Raw genomic sequence first — 19,961 nt, 5'->3', positions numbered from 1 at the left:
TAAGATTTTATCAAAGAAAATACCTGTGTGCAGTTATTAAATAATTGTACAGGGGGCTGTAAAGAAAAGTACCGGTCTCTCATCTCTGTCTCTCTCCATCCCTGTGTCTATTCCCCATTCTTTTTTTTTTTTTTTTTTGAGATGGAGTCTTGCTCTGTTGCCCAGGCTGGAGTGCAATGGCGCAGTCTCACTTCACCTCCCAGGTTCACGCCATTCTCCTGCCTCAGCCTCCCAAGTAGCTGGGACTGCAGGCGCCCGCCACCATGCCCGGCTAATTTTTTTTGTATTTTTAGTAGAGATGAGGTTTCACCGTGTTAGCCAGGATGGTCTCAATCTCCTGACCTTGTGATCCGCCCGCCTCTGCCTCCCAAAGTGCTGGGATTACAGGCGTGAGCCACTGCGCCCGGCCTGTTCCTTATTATTATTATTATTATTATTATTTTGAGATGGAGTGTCACTCTGCAGCCCGAGCTGGAGTGCAGTAGCACGATCACAGCTCACTGCAACCTCCTGCCTCAGTCTCCCTAGTAGCTGAGACTACAGGTGCATGCCACCACACCCTGCTAATTTTTTGTATTTTAGGAGAGATGGGGTTTCACCATGTTGCCCAGGGCAGTGTTGAACTGCGGAGCTCAGGAGATCTGCCTGCCTCGGCCTCCCAAAGTGCTGGAATTACAGGCATGAGCCACTGGGCCCGGCCCCCATTAATTTAATCATTTTTTGTTTTAGTTCTTTAATGATGGACTTCTGTAATTCTAAACAACATGTTTAGACTTTCCACTGACAGGAGAGACAGAGAAAGGACCAGGGAAGCTTATCCTTATTTTTCCAACAGAGTAAAGGTCATGCTGAATCTCACACCACCCCCTCCTCACTGCCTCTCAACTTTTTCTTTTTCTTTTCTTTTCTTTTTTTCTTTTTCTTTCTTTTTTTTTTTTTTTTTTTTTTGAGATGGAGTCTCGCTCTGTCGCCCAGGCTGGAGTACAGTGATATACTCTTGGCTCACTACAACCTCCGCCTCCCAGTTTCAAGCAATTCCCCTACCTCAGCCTCCCAAGTAGCTGGGAGTACAGACGCCCGCCACCACATCCGGCTAATTTTTGTATTTTTAGTAGAGACGGGGTTTCACTATATTGGCCAGGCTGGTCTCGAACTCCTGACCTTGTGATCTGCCCACCTCAGCCTCCCAAGGTGCTGGGATTATAGGCGTGAGCCACCGCGCCCGGCCCCTTCTTTTCTTTTTTCTTTTCGTTTTCTTTTCATCTTTTCATTTATTTTCGTTTTTCTTCTCTCCTCTCCTCTCCCCTCCCCTCCCCTCCCCTCCCCTCCCCTCCCCTCTCCTCTTTTCGAAGGGGTCCCTCTGTTGCCCAAGCTGGAGTGCAGTGGCTCAGTCTCAGCTCACTGCAGCCTCCACCTCTGGAGCTCAAGTGATCCTCCTGTCTCAGCCTCCTGAGTAGCTGGGACCACAGGCACATGCCACCACACCTGGCCAGTTTTTGTATTTTTTATAGAGTTGGGGTTTCAAACTGCTCGGCTCAAGTGATCCGCCCACCTCTGTTTCCCAAAGTGCTGGGAATACAGGCATGATCCACTGCACCCAGCCAGCACCTCCGAACTTTTGATAGTTGAATCCCTCTATTTTTACACTTGTTGGTTACCTTTGTAACCTTAAATATTATACATAAGTTTCTATTTTTTATCTTATCAACTTTCAGTATTAACTTTACCTTCTTGGGAAGATAGGGATATTAGCTTCCCCAGTCATTCCTCTATCTCTTCCCTGTTCCATTTCCCATCTTCTGTCAGGTGAAACTTTATTTTCATATTATCAAATTTGAAGGCATTTACGTTGTGTTCTATAACTGTAATTAAGTTTATCATGCTTTGTCTATAGACTTAAAATTTATAAGCTGATAATGAGCACTTATAGTCTTGTAAGTATTATTCACAAAACAGCCAAATGTTATTCTGCACTGCAGTCCACTGTCCTAACTTCCTTGTCATTCAAGGTCAGGTGGATTTTCTTTCTCATTCCTTGCTGAACTATCTCAATTTTTTATTTTTATTTTTTGAGATAGAGTGTCGCTCTGTCACCCAGGCTAGAGTGCAGTGGCATGATCTTGACTCACTGCAACCTCCGCCTCCCAGGTTCAAGTGATTCCCCTGCCTCAGCCTCCCCAGTAGCTGGGACTACAAGCATGTGCCACCATGCCCAGCTACTTTTTGTATTTTTAGTAGAGACAGGGTTTCACCATGTTGACTAGACTGGTCTTGAACTCCTGACCTCAAGTGATCTGCCCTCCTCGGCCTCCCAAAGTGCTGGGATTATAGGCGTGGGCCACTATGCCCAGCCATACTATCTCAAAATTATAACACATTTAAGTTTGTTTCAAATTCAGACTTCGACTTTTAAAATACAGTTTTAATTTCTGTTGGAATTTTTGGTTGCCTTTCTGTTTGATATTTTTGTTTTTTGGGCGGGGGGAAGAAACAGGCCACTTTCCACCCTGTCCCTGATATTTTTCATCCTTTATAATCTGTATATTTCATGATATTATTATATTTTCTTCAACCTGCCAACTTCATGTTCTAATTTTGACTGATTCCTTTCTTGATCAGCTTCATAGCTATCATCTTGAGATATCTCTTCAATGGACACACCACTTTTTTTTTTTTTCTTGAGGCAGAGTCTCACTCTGTCACCCAGGCTGGAGTGCAATGGTGTGATCTTGGCTCACTGCAACCTCCGCCTCCCAAGTTCAAGCAATTCTCCTGCCTCAGCCTCCCGAGTAGCTGGCATTACAGGCACCTGCCAACATCCCTGGCTAATTATTGTATTTTTAGTAGAGACAGGGTTTTGCAATGTTGGGCAGGCTGGTCTCAAACTCCTGACCTCAGGTGATCCGCCCCCTTCAGCCTCCCAAAGCTCTGGGATTACAGGAGTGAGCCACTGCGCCCAGCTGGACACACTACTTTTTATATCTCATAGCTTCCTTTTTAAATTTTAGCCTTATTTTACTGGAGTACATTCTCAAATAATTTCATTAAAAAACGTGTATGGGGCTGGATGCGTTGGCTCATGCCTGTAATCCCAGCACTTTGAGAGGCTGAGGCGGGCGGATCAGCTGAGGTGTTTGAGACCAGCCTGGCCAACATGGTTAAGCCCCGTCTCTACTAAAAATACAAAAATTAGCCGGGCATAGTGGCACATGCCAGTAATCCCAGCTACTCCGGAGGCTGAGGCAGGAGAATCCCTTGAACCCAAGAGGCGGAGGTTGCAGTGCGCCAAGATCACGCCATTGCACTCCAGCCTGGCCTGGGTGACAGAGCCAGACTCCGTCTCAAAAAAAAAAAAAGGAATAGAAAAGCTGCTGACTGGGAGCTCTGTGGATTTAAGACTCATGGACATGACTGGGCAGTTACACCAGGGGCTTGTTTTCAGCCCCACTTCTTCCCTCATTCCTTATTGCTGCAGTTTTGTTTCAGAGCCCCTTAGGATTGTCTGCTGGGCATATCTGCCGTCTCCTCTACTATACTCTCCATTCACATTCTAGCCTGCAGCTTTCTCTCCATTTCCTGAGACAGCACCCTTATGTCCACTTTTCAACTCCTAGAAATTTATTGAAATTTCATCTAATAGCTCCTCTCATTCTGTCCTCAGATATATGGTTATTATTTGTATTCCTTTACCTTAATTGGGATCTTGGGAGAGAGGTGAGATTCTAAAATCTTAAATCAGAAACCTGAACATCTAATCTTTCTAATTCTCAGAAAAAGTTAATTTTAAGCTCTCTCCTAGAAACATAAGCCATTATTATAAGCATCACTATCAGAGGGAGAAGGATATTTGTCTCAGGTATCAGACAGATGTCATTAACCTCATTTTAGAGTTATTAACGTTGAGATTCAGCAAGCCAAAGTATGTTGATCAAGTTAACACAGATGCAGGAACGTAATTCATACCATGCTTGTCTTATTTCAGAGTATGTGCTTTTTTCACTACGCCATATTGTCACCCTTAAGTATACATCTCTGACTTCAGGTTACTCTTAATGAGCCTTTAGCCATGTTTTAACCTTATTGATTATTCTTACCATTTGTATAGTAACATTATGGGTGAAATTAGCTCGCTCTTTTTTTTGAGACAGAGTCTCGCTCTGTCACCCAAGCTGGAGTGTGCAATGGCGCGATCTCGGCCCACTGCAACCTCCGCCTCCTGGGTTCAAACGATTCTCCTGTCTCAGCTTCACAAATAGCTGAGATTACAGGTGCCCACCACCACGCCTAATTTTTATATTTTTTATTAGAGACGGGGTTTCTCCCTGTTGGTCAGGCTGGTCTTGAACTCCTGACCTCAGGTGATCCACCTGCCTTAGCCTCCCAAAATGTTGGGATTACAGGTGTGAGCCACCATGCCCGGCCAAATTTGTTCTTTTCTAGATGTTAACCTTTCCTAATAGCTTCTATTTTTCTAAATTAATCTTTACTATCTTTGAAACATTTCCAAGTTCTTTGTGTGTCTTTACCATTTTCTTACATAGGACTGAAATACACATTTGGTAAATGCTGTTAGGGAAAGATTAATTTGGTCAAGGTTGAAGTTAGTTTGGCAAAAATTCAGAAAAAGCAAAAGTATCCCTGATTCTTTTTTCTTTTTTTTGAGACAGGGTCTCACTCTGTCACCCAGGCTGGAGTGCAGTGGCACAATTTCGGCTCACTGCAACCTCTGCCTCCTGGGTTCAAGCAATTCTCAGCCTCCCAAGTAGCTGCGATTACAGGCCAGTGTCACCATGCCTGGCTAATTTTTATATTTTTTATAGAGATGGGATTTTCACCATGTTGGCCAGGCTGGCCTCTAACCCCTGACCTCTAGTGATCTGCCTGCCTCAGCCTTGCTAAGTGCTGGGATTACAGGTATGAGCCACCGTGCCCGGCCTATCCCTGATTCTTAATCCAGAATGACATTTCTTCTGCCTCTTCTCACTTAGTGAACACAGTAATAAAAGCATTTTTAGAACATTCTTATTGAAAACAGTGACAAGTTTCTTAGAGCTTTTGATATAAAATAAAGGCTATTCAAGTACAGTTCAGTAAAAACAATTTTATTGGAGGCAAATAGAGTAAGACCTAGGCCTGTAGCCATCCATTGGTCAGTCTTAATCCAGGAATAGATTTAGAACATTTAAAATAATTTCCTTCAGGTATCCCTGTGTCGGAGGTTCCCAAGAACACCCTCAGGTTCAGTAATTCACTAGGAGGACTCACAGGACTCGGCATATAGTTACATTCATGACTAGGATTTATTTCAACAGAAGAATACAAAGAAAAACCAGCAAAGGGAAACAGCACATGGGGTGAAGTCTGGGGGAAACCAGGAGCAAACTTCCAAGGATCCTCCCCCAGTAGAGTGACACAGGACTCAAAGCAAGAAGTTGTGGTAGCATGTGTGAAATATTATCAACCAGGAAAGCTCATTAGAAACTCCATACCCAAGATGGTCACGTAGGCAGCCTCTGCCTGACATGTATCAAAACTGGACTCCCAGAAGGAAAGCAGGTGTTCAGCATAAACCATACTGTTTGTACAAATAGTTTAGGCATAATAAGCCACTCTTGTCATTTTTAGGAAAATGGGAAATCTCTCAAAATCCAAGTTCCCCGATGCCAGCCAATGGCTAATCACGTAAGCAGACTTTTTAAAGGATAAGAAGTTAGGCCTGCTATATTAACCCTTCTTCTGCAGAATCCCAGTCTGTAAATACTATTTCTTTAAATTGGTCTTTTGAGAGATACGGGGATGGGAGTGGGTTGAAGATTGTATTCTTTGAGCCAGTTCCACTTGAGATGAAAAATAAGAATAGAAAAGCAAAGATAAAAGGAAGAAGAACTTTGGGAGGCTGAGGCGGGCGGATCAAGAGGTCAGGAGATTGAGACCATCCTAGCTAACACAGTGAAACCCCGTCTCTACTAAAAATACAAAAAATTAGCCTGGCGTGGTGGTGGGTGCCTGTAGTCTCAGCTACTCGGGAGGCTGAGGCAGGAGAATGGCGTGAACCCGGGAGGCAGAGCTTGCAGTGAGCCGAGATCACGCCATTGCACTCCAGCCTGGGTGACAGAGCGAGACTCCATCTGAAAAAAAAAAAAGAAGAAAAAGCAAGAGAATTGAATACAATTTTAAAAAGGAAATTTAAAAAAAAGATTGTACTCTGACAAATACCAGGAGTACTGCTGTTTTATTGTCAGTTATATGTGACCCATATGTCTTAAACATTTAGTAGTGAAAATTGAGGAGGCTGATAAAGATCATACCTGAATAGAAGGGCATCCTACCTCTTTGCAAAAGTGTGTCTAGCTTGTGCCCATTGGCAGGCCCAAAATATTCTTAGGAAATGGTGTTTAGTTGGAAGGCTGAGGTGGGCGGATCACCTGAGGTCAGGAGTTTTAAGATTAGCCTGGCCAACATGGTAAAACCCTGTCTCTACTAAAAATACAAAAAAACTAGCTGGGCGTGGTGGTGGGTGCCTGTAATCCCATCTACTTGGGAGGCCGAGGCAGGAGAATCTCGTGAACCTGGGAGGTGGAGGTTGCAGTGAGCCGAGACCACACCATTGCATTCCAGCCTGGGCAACAGCGCGAGACTCTGTCCTTCCCCAAAAAGAAAATGGTTTTTAGGCTGGGCGTGGTGGCTCATACTGTTAATCTCACTACTTTGGGAGGCCAAGGTAGGAGAATTACTTGAGCCCAGGAGTTCAAGACCAGCCTGGACAACATAGTCTGTTACCTAGGCTGGAGTGCAGTGGTGTGATCGTGGCTCACTTCAACCTCTGCCTCCCAGGTTCAAGCTATCCTCCCACCTCACCCTCCCAAGTAGTTGGGACTACAGGCACATGCCACCATGCCTGGCTAATTTTTATATTTTTGTAGAGATGGGCTTTTGCCATGTTGCCCACACTGGTCTTGAACTCCTGAGCTCAAGCAATCCACCTGCCTCAGCCTCCCAAAGTGCTGGGACTACAGAAGTGAACCACCATGGCTGGCCTACATAAACAATTTTTTTTTTTTTTTAACTAGCCAGGCAGCTTCACACACCTGTGGTCCCAGCTATTCAGAAGGCTGAGGTAGGAGGATTGCTTGAGCCCAGGAGGTTGAGGTTGCAGTGAGCCGTGGTTACACCACTGCTTTCCAGCCTAGGTGACAGAGCAAGACCCCATCTCCAAAAAAGGAATGGTTTTTAATATGCTACTATTGGCCAGGTGCGGTGGCTCACACCTGTAATCCTAGCACTTTGGGAGGCCGAGGCACGTGGATTGCCTTAGCTCAGGAGTTTGAGACTAGCCTGGGTAACGTGGCAAAACCCCGTCTCTACTAAAAATACAAAAAATTAAGCCAGGCTCGGTGGCTCACGCCTGTAATCCCAGCACTTTGGGAGGCCGAGGCGGGTGGATCATGAGGTCAGGAGATCGAGACCATCCTGGCTAACATGGTGAAACCCTGTCTATACTAAAAATACAAAAAAAATTAGCTGGGTGTGGTGGCGGGCGCCTGTAGTCCCAGCTACTCGGGAGGCTGAGGCAGGAGAATGGCGTGAACCCGGGAGGTGGAGCTTGCAGTGAGCTGAGATTGTGCCACTGCACTCCAGCCTCCATCTCAAATAAATAAATAAAATAAAATAAAAATACAAAAAATTAGCTGGCCGTGGTGGCACGTGCCTGTAGTCCCAGCTACTCCAGAGGCTGAGACAGGAGAATTGCTTGAACCCAGGAAGCAGAGGTTGCAGGGAGTCAAGATCACTGCACTCCAGCCTGGGCGACAGAGCGAGATTCTGTCTCCAAAAAAAATACGCCACTATGCACATGCACACAAACACAGACATGATTGGACTTCACATAGCATGACAATAAAATGTACTTGGAATTTTAAGATAGGGACTGTGAATCTCCTTCCATGGCTGTGTCCATTAAAGGTAACAAGAAGAAGCTATTAATAATAAACCACCAGTAGCACTAATACACCTAACATGGAGGAGTGCCGCTTCCAGTGTTTCCGTCAAGATGAACTGTTTCCAGATGTATTTCTGAGGGACTAAATTAGGTGTCTTTGCCCAGTGGGATTATTTGACATAACTCTTACATAGGTCTGAGCTAATTAATTAAGAATTTCACAGAGGATGTCTTGAGCTCAGGAGTTCAAGACCAACATCGGCAATATAGCAAGACCTGTCTGTACTAAAAATAAAAAATTGGCCAGGCATGGTGGGTCACGCCTGTAATTCCAACAATTTAGGAGGTTGAGGCGGGCGGATCACTTGAGCCCAGGAGTTCAAGACCAACCTTGGGCAACATGGTGAAACCTCATCTCTACAAAAAATACAAAACTTAGCTGGGTATCGTGATGCATGCCTGTAGTCCCAGCTACTTGGGAGGCTGAGGTGGGAGCATCACTTGACTTTGGGAGGTGGAGGTTGCAGTGAGCCTCTGAGATCACACCACTGTAATCCAGCCTCAGCAACAGAGTGAGACTTTCTCAGAAAAAAAAAAAAAAAAATAGCCAGGCATGGTGACACATGCCTGTGGTGGTCTCAGCTACTCAGGAGGCTGAGGCGGGGGACTGCTTGGGCCTGGGAGGTCAAGGCTGCAGTGAACCGTCATCGTGCCACTGCACTGTAGCTGGGGCAACAAGAGCGAGATTCTATCTCAAAAGGCAAAAGAATTTCAAAAAAGATAAACCATGGACACATTCAGCTGGCCCTGTGCTTTCCCAGGCATTCTCATCTTCTAATAGAGAAGCTGCTAGCTACATGTGACTCCTGAGAACTCGAAATGTAATGTGATTGAGGAACTGAATTTTTTTTTTTTTTTTTTAAGACAGGATGTCTCTCTGTCACCCAGGCTGGAGTATGGTGGTACAATAACAGCTCATCAGACCCTTGACCTCCCAGGCTCAAGTGATCCTCTCACCTCAGCCTCCCAAGTAGCTAAGAGTATAGGCACCACACCTGACTAATTTTTTTTTTTTTTGGCCAGTGGTGGGGTGGGGGTAGAGACGGGGTCTCACTATGTTGCCCAGGCTAGTCTTGAATTCCTGGGCTCAAGTGATCTTCCCCACTTGGCCTCTCAAAGTGCTGGGATTACAGGTATGAGCTCCCACACCAGCCACAGTAACTGAAATTTTAATTTTATTTATTACAAATTCAGATGTAAGTTTAACCACATTTGGCTAGTGGTAGCTATAATAGACAGTGACACTATAGGAGATATCATTGTAACTGAATTTCTACATAAATTTTCCTTAGGGCAAAATTCTACAAGTGGAAAAACAGCAAGGTATATTCATATTTTATTTATTTTATTTTTTTTTGAGACAAAGTCTCGCTCTTTTTCCCTAGGCTGGAGTGCAATGGTGCGATCTCGGCTCACTGCAACCTCCACCTCCCAGGTTCAAGCGATTCTCCTGCCTCAGCCTCCCAAGCAGCTGGGATTACAGGCACCTGCCACCACGCCCAGCTAATTTTTGTATTTTTAGTAGAGATGAGGGTTTCACCATGTTGGCCAAGCTGGTGTTGAACTCTTGACCTCAGGTGATCCACCCACCTCAGCCTCCTAAAATGCTGGGATTACAGGCGTGAGCCACCACGCCCAGCCGGTATATTCATATTTTTAAGATTCTTACTATCCATTTAACTGGAGATTTTTAATCAGCTGTACATTTGAAGAACTATTCCAAGACCTGATTAGAAAAGCAGAAAAGAGCCTGGAACTTACTCCATCTCTTTGCTCAGTGGTTCTCAATCTTGACAATGCAGGGCTTTTGTTGTTTTTATGGTGAGGTGGGGGAGAATGGTGGGAGTTTTAGCAGCTAGAACTTTTAAAACTATATAGATGTCCAAGGCCCTCCCCAGACCTGCAGAATTAGAATTTTTAAAGGTGGATGTCTGAGCATCTATAGGTGTTTATAAATACACAAGTTAATTTGAAATACATTCTGTTTTAGGCCGGTAGGGTGGCTCACACCTGTAATCCCAGAACTTTGGGAGGCTGAGGCAGGTGGATAACTTGAGGTCAGGAGTTCAAGACCAACCTGGCTAACATGGTGAATCCCTGACTCTACTAAAAATACAAAAATTAGCCAGGGATGGTGTTGCACACCTGTAGTCCCAGCTACTTGGGAGGCGGAGGCAGGAGAATCACTTGAACCTCTGAAGCAGAGGTTGCTGTGAGCCGAGATTGTGCCACTGCACTCTAACCTGGGCAATAGAATGAAACCCTGTATCATAAAAAAAAAGAAAGAAAATTTAATTTTATTTTTAAATTCCAAAATTTTTTGAGACCATAGAAACTTTTTTTGCAGATAAAAACATTTACGTGCCTCTTTACACTAATTTTCTCTTTCTATTGTAAACTACATGAGGATATGGACCTTTTTTCCTCTTAAATTTCTTTTGCATGATGCTTTGTGTTTAATACTATTAAATATGCATTCTAATCATGTTTTTTCAAATCTATATTTTTAAAATTTTATGACAAGATAAATGAGTGATTCTCAGCTGGGGTTGGAGAAGGAGCTTCTATAAGAATATCAGGGCTGGCCAGGCGCGGTGGCTCATGCCTGTAATCCTAGCACTTTGGGAGGCCAAGGCAGGCGGATCACAAGGTCAGGAGATCGAGATCATCTTGGCCAACATGGTGAAACCCCACCTCTACTAAAAAAATACAAAAAATTAGCTGGGTGTGGTAGCCCATGCCTGTAATCCCAGCTACTGGGGAGGCTGAGGCAGGGGAATCGCTTGCACCCAGGAGGCGGAGGTTGCAGTGAGCTGAGATCATGCCACTGCACTCCAGCCTGGTGACACAGCAAGACTCCGTCTCAAAAAAAAAAAGGAAAGAATATCAGGGCCGGGTGCAGTGAGTCACGCCTGTAATCCCAGCACTTTGGAAGGCTGAGGCGGGCGGATCACGAGGTCAGGAGATTGAGACCATCCTGGCCAACATGGTGGAACCCCGTCTCTATTAAAAATACAAAACTAAGCAGGGCATGGCAGCACAAGCTTGTAACCCCAGCTACTCGGGAGGCTGAGGCAGGAGAATCGCTGGAACCCGGGAGTCGGAGGTTGCAGTGAGCCAAGATCGCCGCTGTACTCCAGCCTGGCAACAGAACGAGACTCCGTCTCAAAAAAAAAAATATCAGGGTAGGGCCAGGCACGGTGGCTCACACCTGTAATCCTAGCACTTTGGGAGGCTGAGGCAGACAGATTGCCTGAGCTCAAGAGTTTGAGACCAGGCGCAGTGGCTCACGCCTGTAATCCCAGCACTTTGGGAGGCTGAGGTGGGTGGATCACCTGAGATCAAGGGTTCGAGACCAGCCTGGCCAACATAGTGAAACCTTGTCTCTACTAAAAATACAAAGAAATTAGCCAGGCGTAGTGGTGCGCACACCTGTAGTCCCAGTAACTCGGGAGGCTGAAGCAAGAGAATCACTTGAACCTGGGAGGCAGAGGTTGCAGTGAGCCAGGATCGCGCCACCGCACTCCAGCCTGGGCAACATGGCAAAGCCCCGTCTCTACAAAAAATACAAAAATTAGGCATGGTGGCATGTACCTGTAGTTCCAGCTACTCAGGAGGCTGAGGTGGGAGGATGGTTGGAGCCCTGGAGGCAGAGGTTGCAGTGAGCCAGGATCGCGCCACTGCACTCCAGCCTGGGTAACATGGCAAAGCCCTGTCTCTACAAAAAATACAAAAATTAGGCATGGTGGCATGTACCTGTAGTTCCAGCTACTCAGGAGGCTGAGGTGGGAGGATGGTTGGAGCCCTGGAGGCAGAGGTTGCAGTGAGCAGAGATCGCATCACTGCACTCCAGACTGGTTGACAGAGCCAGACCCTGCCTCAAAAAAAAAAAAAAGTCAACTAAGTGCAACTGGCCTAAAAAGCAGTTAGTCCAGATTGTAGCAGGAGACTGGAGGGCCCTATGAAGGCAACTTCCAGGAGAAAATTGAAATTGATGGGTTTGAGGGTATGGAAAAATATATGGATAAGGCAAATAGCAGAGATGTTGGCATATTTGTAAAAAAATAATAGCTATATGGGAAACCAAGCAAGTGAACAAATGAGGCAGTTATTAACTCTAGGAAAAAATAGGTGTATAAGGAAAGAGAGACATTGTCTGGGCACAGTGGCTCATCCCTTATATAATCCCAGCACTTTGGGAGGCTGAGGTGGGTGGATCACCTGAAGTCAGGAGTTCGAGACTAGCCTGGCCAACATGGTGAAACCCCATCTCTACTAAATACAAAAATCAGTCAGGCATGGTGGCAGGCACCTGTTATCCCAGCTACTCGGGAGGCTAGGGCAGGAGAATCCCTTGAACTGGGAGGTGGAGGTTGCAGTGAGTCAAGATCATCGTGCAACTGCACTCCAGCCTGGGCAACAAGAGGGAAACTCCCATCTCAAAAAAAAAAAAAAAAAGGAAAAGAGACATGGTGTTGTTGTTGTTTTTTTGTTTGTTTGTTTTTGTTTTTGTTTGTTTTGAGATGGAGTCTAGCTCTGTCACCCAGGCTGGAGTGCAGTGGCGTGACCTTGGCTCACTGCAACCTCTGCCTCCCGGCTTCAAGCAATTCTTCTTTCTCAGCCTCTTGAGTAGCTGGGACTACAGGCGCCCGCCACCACACCTGGCTAATTTTTTTGTGTATTTTTAGTAGAGACAGGGTTTTACCATGTTGGTCAGGCTAGTCTCGAACTCCTGACCTCAAGTGATCCACCTACCTCGGCCTCCCAAAGTGCTGGGTGTACAGGCTTGAGCCACCAGGCCTGGCAGAGACATAGTTATTTCTCTTTGCCTCAGCTCTGAACCATATTTGCATAGTCATAATAATATAAATGTGGACTATTGATTTAACCAAATTATACCAGAGCTGTGTTGGTAGAATGAGAGCAGGAGATACAGTGGAAGATGATGATGTAAGAAGCTTCGTCTTCATCTACCATAGTAGGAAGTTAAAACTGGCTGACTCTGGGTACATTGCCTGTGAGTTAGCCCTGCTCTGCAAGGAGCAGTAAAGAAAATTTAAAAAGTCTAAAATTAAGTCATACCCATATAAACATTGTTTAAGAATAATTATTAAAAAGCAAGATAACACTGTGCATGGTGGTTCACGTGGTAACCCCCGCACTTTGGGAGGCCAAGATGGGAGGATCGCTTGAGTCCAGGAGTTCCAGACCAGCCTAGGCCACATAGAGAGACCCTGTCTCTACAAAAAGTAAATAAATAAAAAGTAGGATAACCACGGAAAATAACTGAAGGTAATTGCTTCTGGGAAAAGGTTAGTGGGGAATTAAGAGAAATTTAGGAATTAATTTAAAACCATATAATAACAAATTTCTCTTTCTACAGAAATCAATTTTTTTTTTTTTTTGAGACAGTCTCACTCTGTCACCCAGGCTGGAATGCAATGGCATGATCTCGGCTCACTGCAATCTCCATCTCCTGGGTTCAAACAATTCTTAAGTAGCTGGGATTACAGCCACCTGCCACCTTGCCTGGCTTTTTTTTTTTTTTTTTTTAATAGAGACGGAGTTTCACCATGTTGGCCAGGCTGGTCTCGAACTCTTGACCTCAGGTGATCCACCTGCCTCGGCCTCCCAAAGTGCTGGGATTACAGACATGAACCACCATGCCTGGCCAGAAATTACAGAATTTTATAATGTACTTGGCCAAAGTATATTCAGATTTATCATCACTTAAACTTTCTCTAAACAAATCTAGCAATTTATAGGTGAAGTCCAGTGCTTTGAATGGTAGACCTGTAATAAGTTTTTGTTAATCAGAAGGTATTTCTCTATAAGGAGATTTTTGCTAACTCAACCTGTTTCTATTTTCCTTTTAGGTTTAAGTTTTTGAAACTGAAGTAGGTCTACACAGTAGGAACTCATGTCGTTTCTTGTAAGTAAACCAGAGCGAATTAGGGTGAGTGTTTTTCTATTCTTCTGGCTTTACTATTTTTGTTTTCTGAAAAGCAGTGTGTTTTGGCAGATGTTGTAGGTGGTTTTCTATGTGAGGGTCGGATTGATACGGAAGTGAGGGATGTAGGAAGTAAGGCAGGTAGTGCAGCCTCCACTCCTGAGAAGAGTTTGCAGACAGAGGCTGACCAGAGACACAAAATTTACCACCAGCTTGTCTGATAGAGAATAAATAAGAAGAAAGTGGCTTATTTCATGAATATCAGTAATACAACATTAAATGAGTCGATGATACTTTTCAGTGTAGATGTTTAACTGCTTATGACCCCCCGTGAGTTTGTGAGTTTTCAAAATCAAGTTGTAATTACTAGGACACTTTTTTCTAAGTAATATCATTAGTTTTAATTGAAGACTTTTTGAACATGAAAGATTTTATTATACTTCAAAACTTCATCAGATAAAATGACCTCAAAAACAATACTAGATTTAGCTTCTTTACAAATTCCCATTATTTCATGAGTTTCTTATTTTCTTTATTATCAAGTACCTAATTTCTAAATGCAGTTGTAATTATTTTAGAATTTTGTAACAGTGTATAAGTGCTATGATATATTATGAGTACACCACTTTCTTTACATTAAAGCATAATTTATGTTTTTTGATGCGGTGCATATAATTTATATGAAGTTTTAAGTTTAGGATGTTACTTCTTTTTTGATTTGGAAAAAATGGTTATAGGTAAGGACAGAGAATGATGCTATAGTTCCAATTCACAGTCTGTATCATGCAACTTATTTCTGAATGTTACTTAATCTTTTTTCTAATGTTTATGCATATAAGAACAATTTATATTAGAAAGAGTAAACTTCACTGTTAATTAAGAGGAAAAAAGGAATCTCTCCATAGGCTGAACTCTGCCCAGTGGAAAGAATGTCCCCAAGCCAAAGTGTAACACCAGTCCTTAAGGGAAATACAATCTTGATTCCATTGCTTTTAAATATGAGCTCCTTGTCTGTTTCAACATAGCCTAATTCAGGTGAAACGAAACCACTGATCAGAATGACAGAAATCTAATACTCGTTTGAAATAGGCCAGTAAAGTGAGCCATAAATTGATCCTGCTAGTTTGATCTTACTAGTTTGGCCCTTGTGAACTTGGCAGAAAATGTAAGCAGCCATGTCTTTAGAACCCCTAGTGGATAAAGAATATACAACTTGTTGTGTGTCGTTTTACAAACTAACAGGGTCTTGTGAGTAACTACTGTTTCATCTCTGTTTTCTGTGTTATGAATTCCAGTAATAGTTTTCAAATTGACATCAGTGATCCAAGGCATCTGTAATGTAGAATGAGTAAGATGGAACCAATCAATATAGGGAAGGCAAAAACAGTCTCCATTATTACAGCCAGTACTATCTATTTCTCATCTGTCAAATTTAAGAATTATTCATCAATTAGGCAAAGAGGAGTAGAGAAAGGAATCTTGTTTTTAGTTCATTTCAAGATTCTGTTAAAAACTTTTCCATAGAAATGATTCCTAACTATACTGCATGATTCTGTTTTCATAGTTGTGACTTTGTTTGTCTGTCTAAAGGTTGATAGCTAATTTGTTGTGGCTTGGAAGAAATACTAATTCTCTTTGGGGTTTTCCTCTTTAGCGGTGGGTCTCGGAAAAGTTCATTGTTGAGGGCTTAAGAGATTTGGAACTATTTGGAGGTAAGTACAGTATGGCATTTAGCCATCACTTCAGGATATAAAAATCACTACTTTTTTGTTGACTAAATCAATCTATAGCAATTGGCAATTCTAAGGGCAAGTGTAACCTACAGTTGTTGGATTTCTTTGGTTCCTTTTTGAATTTATGGTTTCCTAAAGATTTGAAGACTAACCTGGCAATTTTCCTTGGCCTGTCTTGATTGTTAGAAAGCCAGTATTTACTTAAAAGCATATATGTTTTCTTCTGTCCAGGTGAAATACATATTTTTAAAGGAAGAAAACTATTTAAAAGTCTCTAGCCTTGATTTAAAAAATAATTGTCAAGACGAAGCAATGATATGAAAGTTCTGGTTTTACTGATGAATCTAGTTGACTCATTTTTTCATGGTAGAAATTATGAGACTTAAGAAAACTAAGGAGAAATCTTTCAGAGCAAAAATATGAACTTCCTGTTGTAAAACCTGACTGTTGATTTCAGAAGTAAACCTTGACAGGCCTAGGCATTACCCTTTGGCCATTTTCAAAGTGAGCCTTTTTGGGAACTGTCATCTTAATTTAGGGCAAAAAAATTATTTTCAATAAAAATAATAGTAGAGCCCCATTCTTTGTGTCTGAATACTAAGATACTCTTTTAGGATCCTATAGTTTAAGAAACAGATTACCGGCTGGGCGCGGTGGCTCACACCGGTAATCCCAGCACGTTGGGAGGCCAAGGCGGGCAGATTACGAGGTCAGGAGATCGAGACCATCCTGGCTAACACGGTGAAACCCCCTCTCTACTAAAAATATGAAACAATTAGCCGGGCGTGGTGGCGGGTGCCCGTAATCCCAGCTACTTGAGAGGCTGAGGCAGGAGAATGGCATGAACCCAGGAGGCGGAGCTTGCAATGAGCAGAGATCGCGCCACTGCACGCCAGCCTGGGTGACAGAGCTAGACTCCGTCTCAAAGAAAAAAAAAAAAAGAAAGAAAGAAACAAATTATCAGGCCGGGCATGGCGGCTCATGCCTGTAATCCCAACACTTTGGGAGGCTGAGGCAGGCGGATCACTTGAGGTCAGGAATTCGGGACCAGCCAGGCCAGTGTGCGGAAACCCCATCTCTACTAAAAATACAAAAATTAGCTGGGCATGGTGGCGCACACAGTAGTCCCAGGTACTCGGGAGGCTGAGGCAGAAGAATCGCTTGAACCCAGGAGGCAGAGGTTGCAGTGAGCCGAGATGGCGCCACTGCATTCCAGCCTGGGTGACAGAGCAAGACTCCGTCTCAAAAATAAAAATAAAAATAAAAAAATAAGATTATCGGCTGGGCACGGTGGCTCATGCCTGTAATCCCAGCACTTTGGGAGGCCGAGGCAGGCGGATCACCTGAGGTCAGGAGTTCAAGACCAGGCTGGCCAACGTGGTGAAACCACATCTCTACTAAAAATAGAAAAATTAGCCAGGCATGGTGGCGCAGACCTGTGGTCCCAGCTACTAGGGAGACTGAAGCAGGAGAATGGCTTGAACTCGGGAGGTGGAGGTTGCAGTGAGCCAAGATCACACCACTGCACTCCAGCCTGGGCGACAGAGCAAGGCTGAGTTTTTGGGACTCCGTCTCAAAAAATAAAATAAGAAGTAAATTTAAAAAACAGATTATCAGATTGAGTACATTGGTTAGCTGATCCAAAATACCCCCAGATAGGTTTTTTTGGTTTTGTTTTGTTTTGTTGTTGTTTTGTTTTGAGACAGAGTCTTGCTCTGTCGCTCAAGCTGGAGTGCAGTGGCACGATCTCGGCTCACCACAACCTCCGCCTCCCGGGTTCAAACGATTCTCCTGCCTCAGCCCTCCTGAGTAGCTGGGATTACAGGAGCACACCACCATGCCTGGCTAAATTTTTTTTGTATTTTTAGTAGGGACGGGGTTTCACTTTGGGAGGCCCAGGCGGGCGGATCACGAGGTCAGGGATAGGTTTAAGTAATTGAAAACTGAAACTTGTTAGTTACTAGGTGGTACCTATTAATTTATTTTCCCTAACACATCTCAAAGAATTTCTGGACTAGTAATATTTGTGAACTTTGTCAAAGTGTTATGTTTTAGACAAATGGGAATTTAGAAAAATGATGAGTTCTTTATATTTTAGTTGGAAAGAATTAGTTAGATGCACAGTAAAGGAAAGGCTAGTGGAACAAAAATACCACATTCTGTTCCTGTTCTCATTTTCTTCCCATCATTAATGGGAATAAAATGGTTTAAAAGTAAACAATGAGGCCGGGCACGGTGGCTTATGCCTGTAATCCCAGCACTTTGGGAGGCCGAGGCGGGCGGATCACAAGGTCAGGAGTTCAAGACCAGCCTGGCCAATATGGTAAAAACCCCATCTCTACTAAAAAGACAAAAAAAGATAGTCAGCGGCCGGGCGTGGTGGCTCACGCTTGTAATCCCAGCACTTTGGGCGGCCGAGGCGGGCGGATCACGAGGTCAGGAGATCGAGACCACGGTGAAACCCCGTCTTTACTAAAAATACAAAAAATTAGCCGGGCGTGGTGGCGGGCGCCTGTAGTCCCAGCTACTCGGAGAGGCTGAGGCAGGAGAATGGCATGAACCCGGGAGACGGAGCTTGCAGTGAGCCGAGATTGCGCCACTGCACTCCAGCCTGGGCGACAGAGCGAGACTCGGTCTCAAAAAAAAAAAAAAAAAAAAAAAGATAGTCAGCATGGTGGCGCATGCCTGTAATCCCAGCTACTCAGGAGGCTGAGGCAGGAGAATTGCCAAGATCGCACCACTGCACTCCAGCCTGGGCGACAGAGGGAGACTCCGTCTCAAAAAAAAAAAGTAGGCCGGGCATGGTGGCTCACGCCTGTAATCCCAGCACTTTGGGAGGCCGAGGTAGGCAGATCACCTGAAGTCAGGAGTTGGAGACCAGCCTGGCCAACATGGCAAAACCCCATCTCTACTAAAAATATAAAAATTAGCCAGGCGTGGTGGCAGGCACCTGTAATCCCAGCTCCTTGGGAGGCTGAGGCAGGAGAATCGTTTGAACCCGGGAGGCGGAGGTTGCAGTGAGCCAAGATCACACCACTGCACTCCAGCCTAGGGGATAAAGCAAGACTCTGCCTCCAAAAAAAAAAAAAAGAGAAGAAAGCATTTTCCTTGGTAACTAGACTTTTCTGATTTTGTAGTTTATTTAGAATTGTATAATTTGATTAGAAATGTATAATCACTCCAATATTTTACAGTTAAAAATTTTCAGTTTGGTGATTTTTATCACTTTTACAGAATAGAGAAGGTCAAAAGCACATACAGAATTTGACTTAAGAACAGAAAGTTATTTCAGTTGTCCTTTGTTTTGTTCATTTTCACTAGGACTAGTAGAGGGCCAAAATGCCTTTGCTTTATTTACATTTAGAATCAAATCTATCTGACTTTAGAGAATCAGGTTGGGTAATGGTCCTTCATACACGTGTTGCTATATTAAAACTTTTTGCCCTTTTTTGAAAAAACATGTTTTGTGGTTCCCACACTCACTGGGAAATGGCCAACCATCTCTGTAACTTCTGTAACTAATAAATAATGAATTGTTTATTCACAAAGTATAAGGAACTGGCCTATTCATAATAACATTGTGTGTTGATGCCAAGTAAATGTTATGACCAGAAATGTAAGAGTTGAGTTTTATCCAGTAAAGAATACCCATAGAGTAGTAGCCTTGCCACCTTTTGAAGAACCATAGATCCATGTTTAAAGCCCTATCTCTCTGCAGCATTTTTACTGTGGATCTATGTGTGTGTGTTTGTATGTAGCCCCGCAGGCACTTTTTGCTGTAATGACTCTTAAGTGGTTTCTATTAATAAATGTAGTCCTAAGTAGAGTAATTGCTGTTCTGAATGTGGGTGTGTCTTCTGCTAAAACACAAAATGCCAACAATCAATTTCTCTACCCCAGAGCAGCCTCCGGGTGACACTCGGAGAAAAGTAAGTGACTTCCTAGGCCCTAGCACTATGGCTGTTGCATGGAGATGACTTCTTGTGGAAGTTTGTGTGTTTTGTTGGCTTATCATTTTATGTTTCTGCTTATCTGTCACTGAGCTTTATTTGTAGTGTGATTTTTGTACTTGTGGAGATTCAGGTTTCACCCTGGAAAGATTTGGATGTGTAGTCTGAAAACTGAAAAAAGTCTCAGGTACTTTTTGTCTCTTCTGGGGATTAAGGTCTCCTCCCCTCCCCAGCCCTGCCAATCGACCACCACCCCTTCCCCCAAAAAAGTAAGTTTCAACAATCAGAAATACGGTTATTGTTTAGTGACTAATGGTATTAAATTTTCC

The 19,961-nt window shown here is 43.7% G+C and overlaps 1 protein-coding gene across 17 annotated transcripts in view; it reads left to right on the top strand.

Annotated features, from left to right (window-relative positions):
* The window catches only part of STRADA (STE20 related adaptor alpha), a 43,237-nt gene that overhangs the window by 3,001 nt on the left and 20,275 nt on the right, over window positions 1–19,961 (top strand). For 5 of the 17 annotated variants that reach the window (XM_055258636.2, XM_055258637.2, XM_055258638.2 and 2 more), the window contains exons 2-4: window positions 13,876–13,955; window positions 15,604–15,661; window positions 19,583–19,611. In XM_055258636.2, coding sequence (XP_055114611.1) covers window positions 13,920–13,955; window positions 15,604–15,661; window positions 19,583–19,611 — 123 coding nt within the window. In that variant the 5' untranslated portion in view covers window positions 13,876–13,919. Of the gene's footprint in view, window positions 1–13,873; window positions 13,956–15,603; window positions 15,662–19,582; window positions 19,612–19,961 lie in introns of those variants that run through there. The other 12 variants (XM_055258641.1, XM_063628303.1, XM_063628302.1 and 9 more) reach the window with 6 other exon arrangements.

This window comes from Symphalangus syndactylus, chromosome 20, assembly GCF_028878055.3.
Source record: "Symphalangus syndactylus isolate Jambi chromosome 20, NHGRI_mSymSyn1-v2.1_pri, whole genome shotgun sequence".
Taxonomy (NCBI): domain Eukaryota; kingdom Metazoa; phylum Chordata; class Mammalia; order Primates; family Hylobatidae; genus Symphalangus; species Symphalangus syndactylus.
Note: the sequence above shows the minus strand (reverse complement) of the source record. Positions and strands in the feature narration are given on the sequence as shown.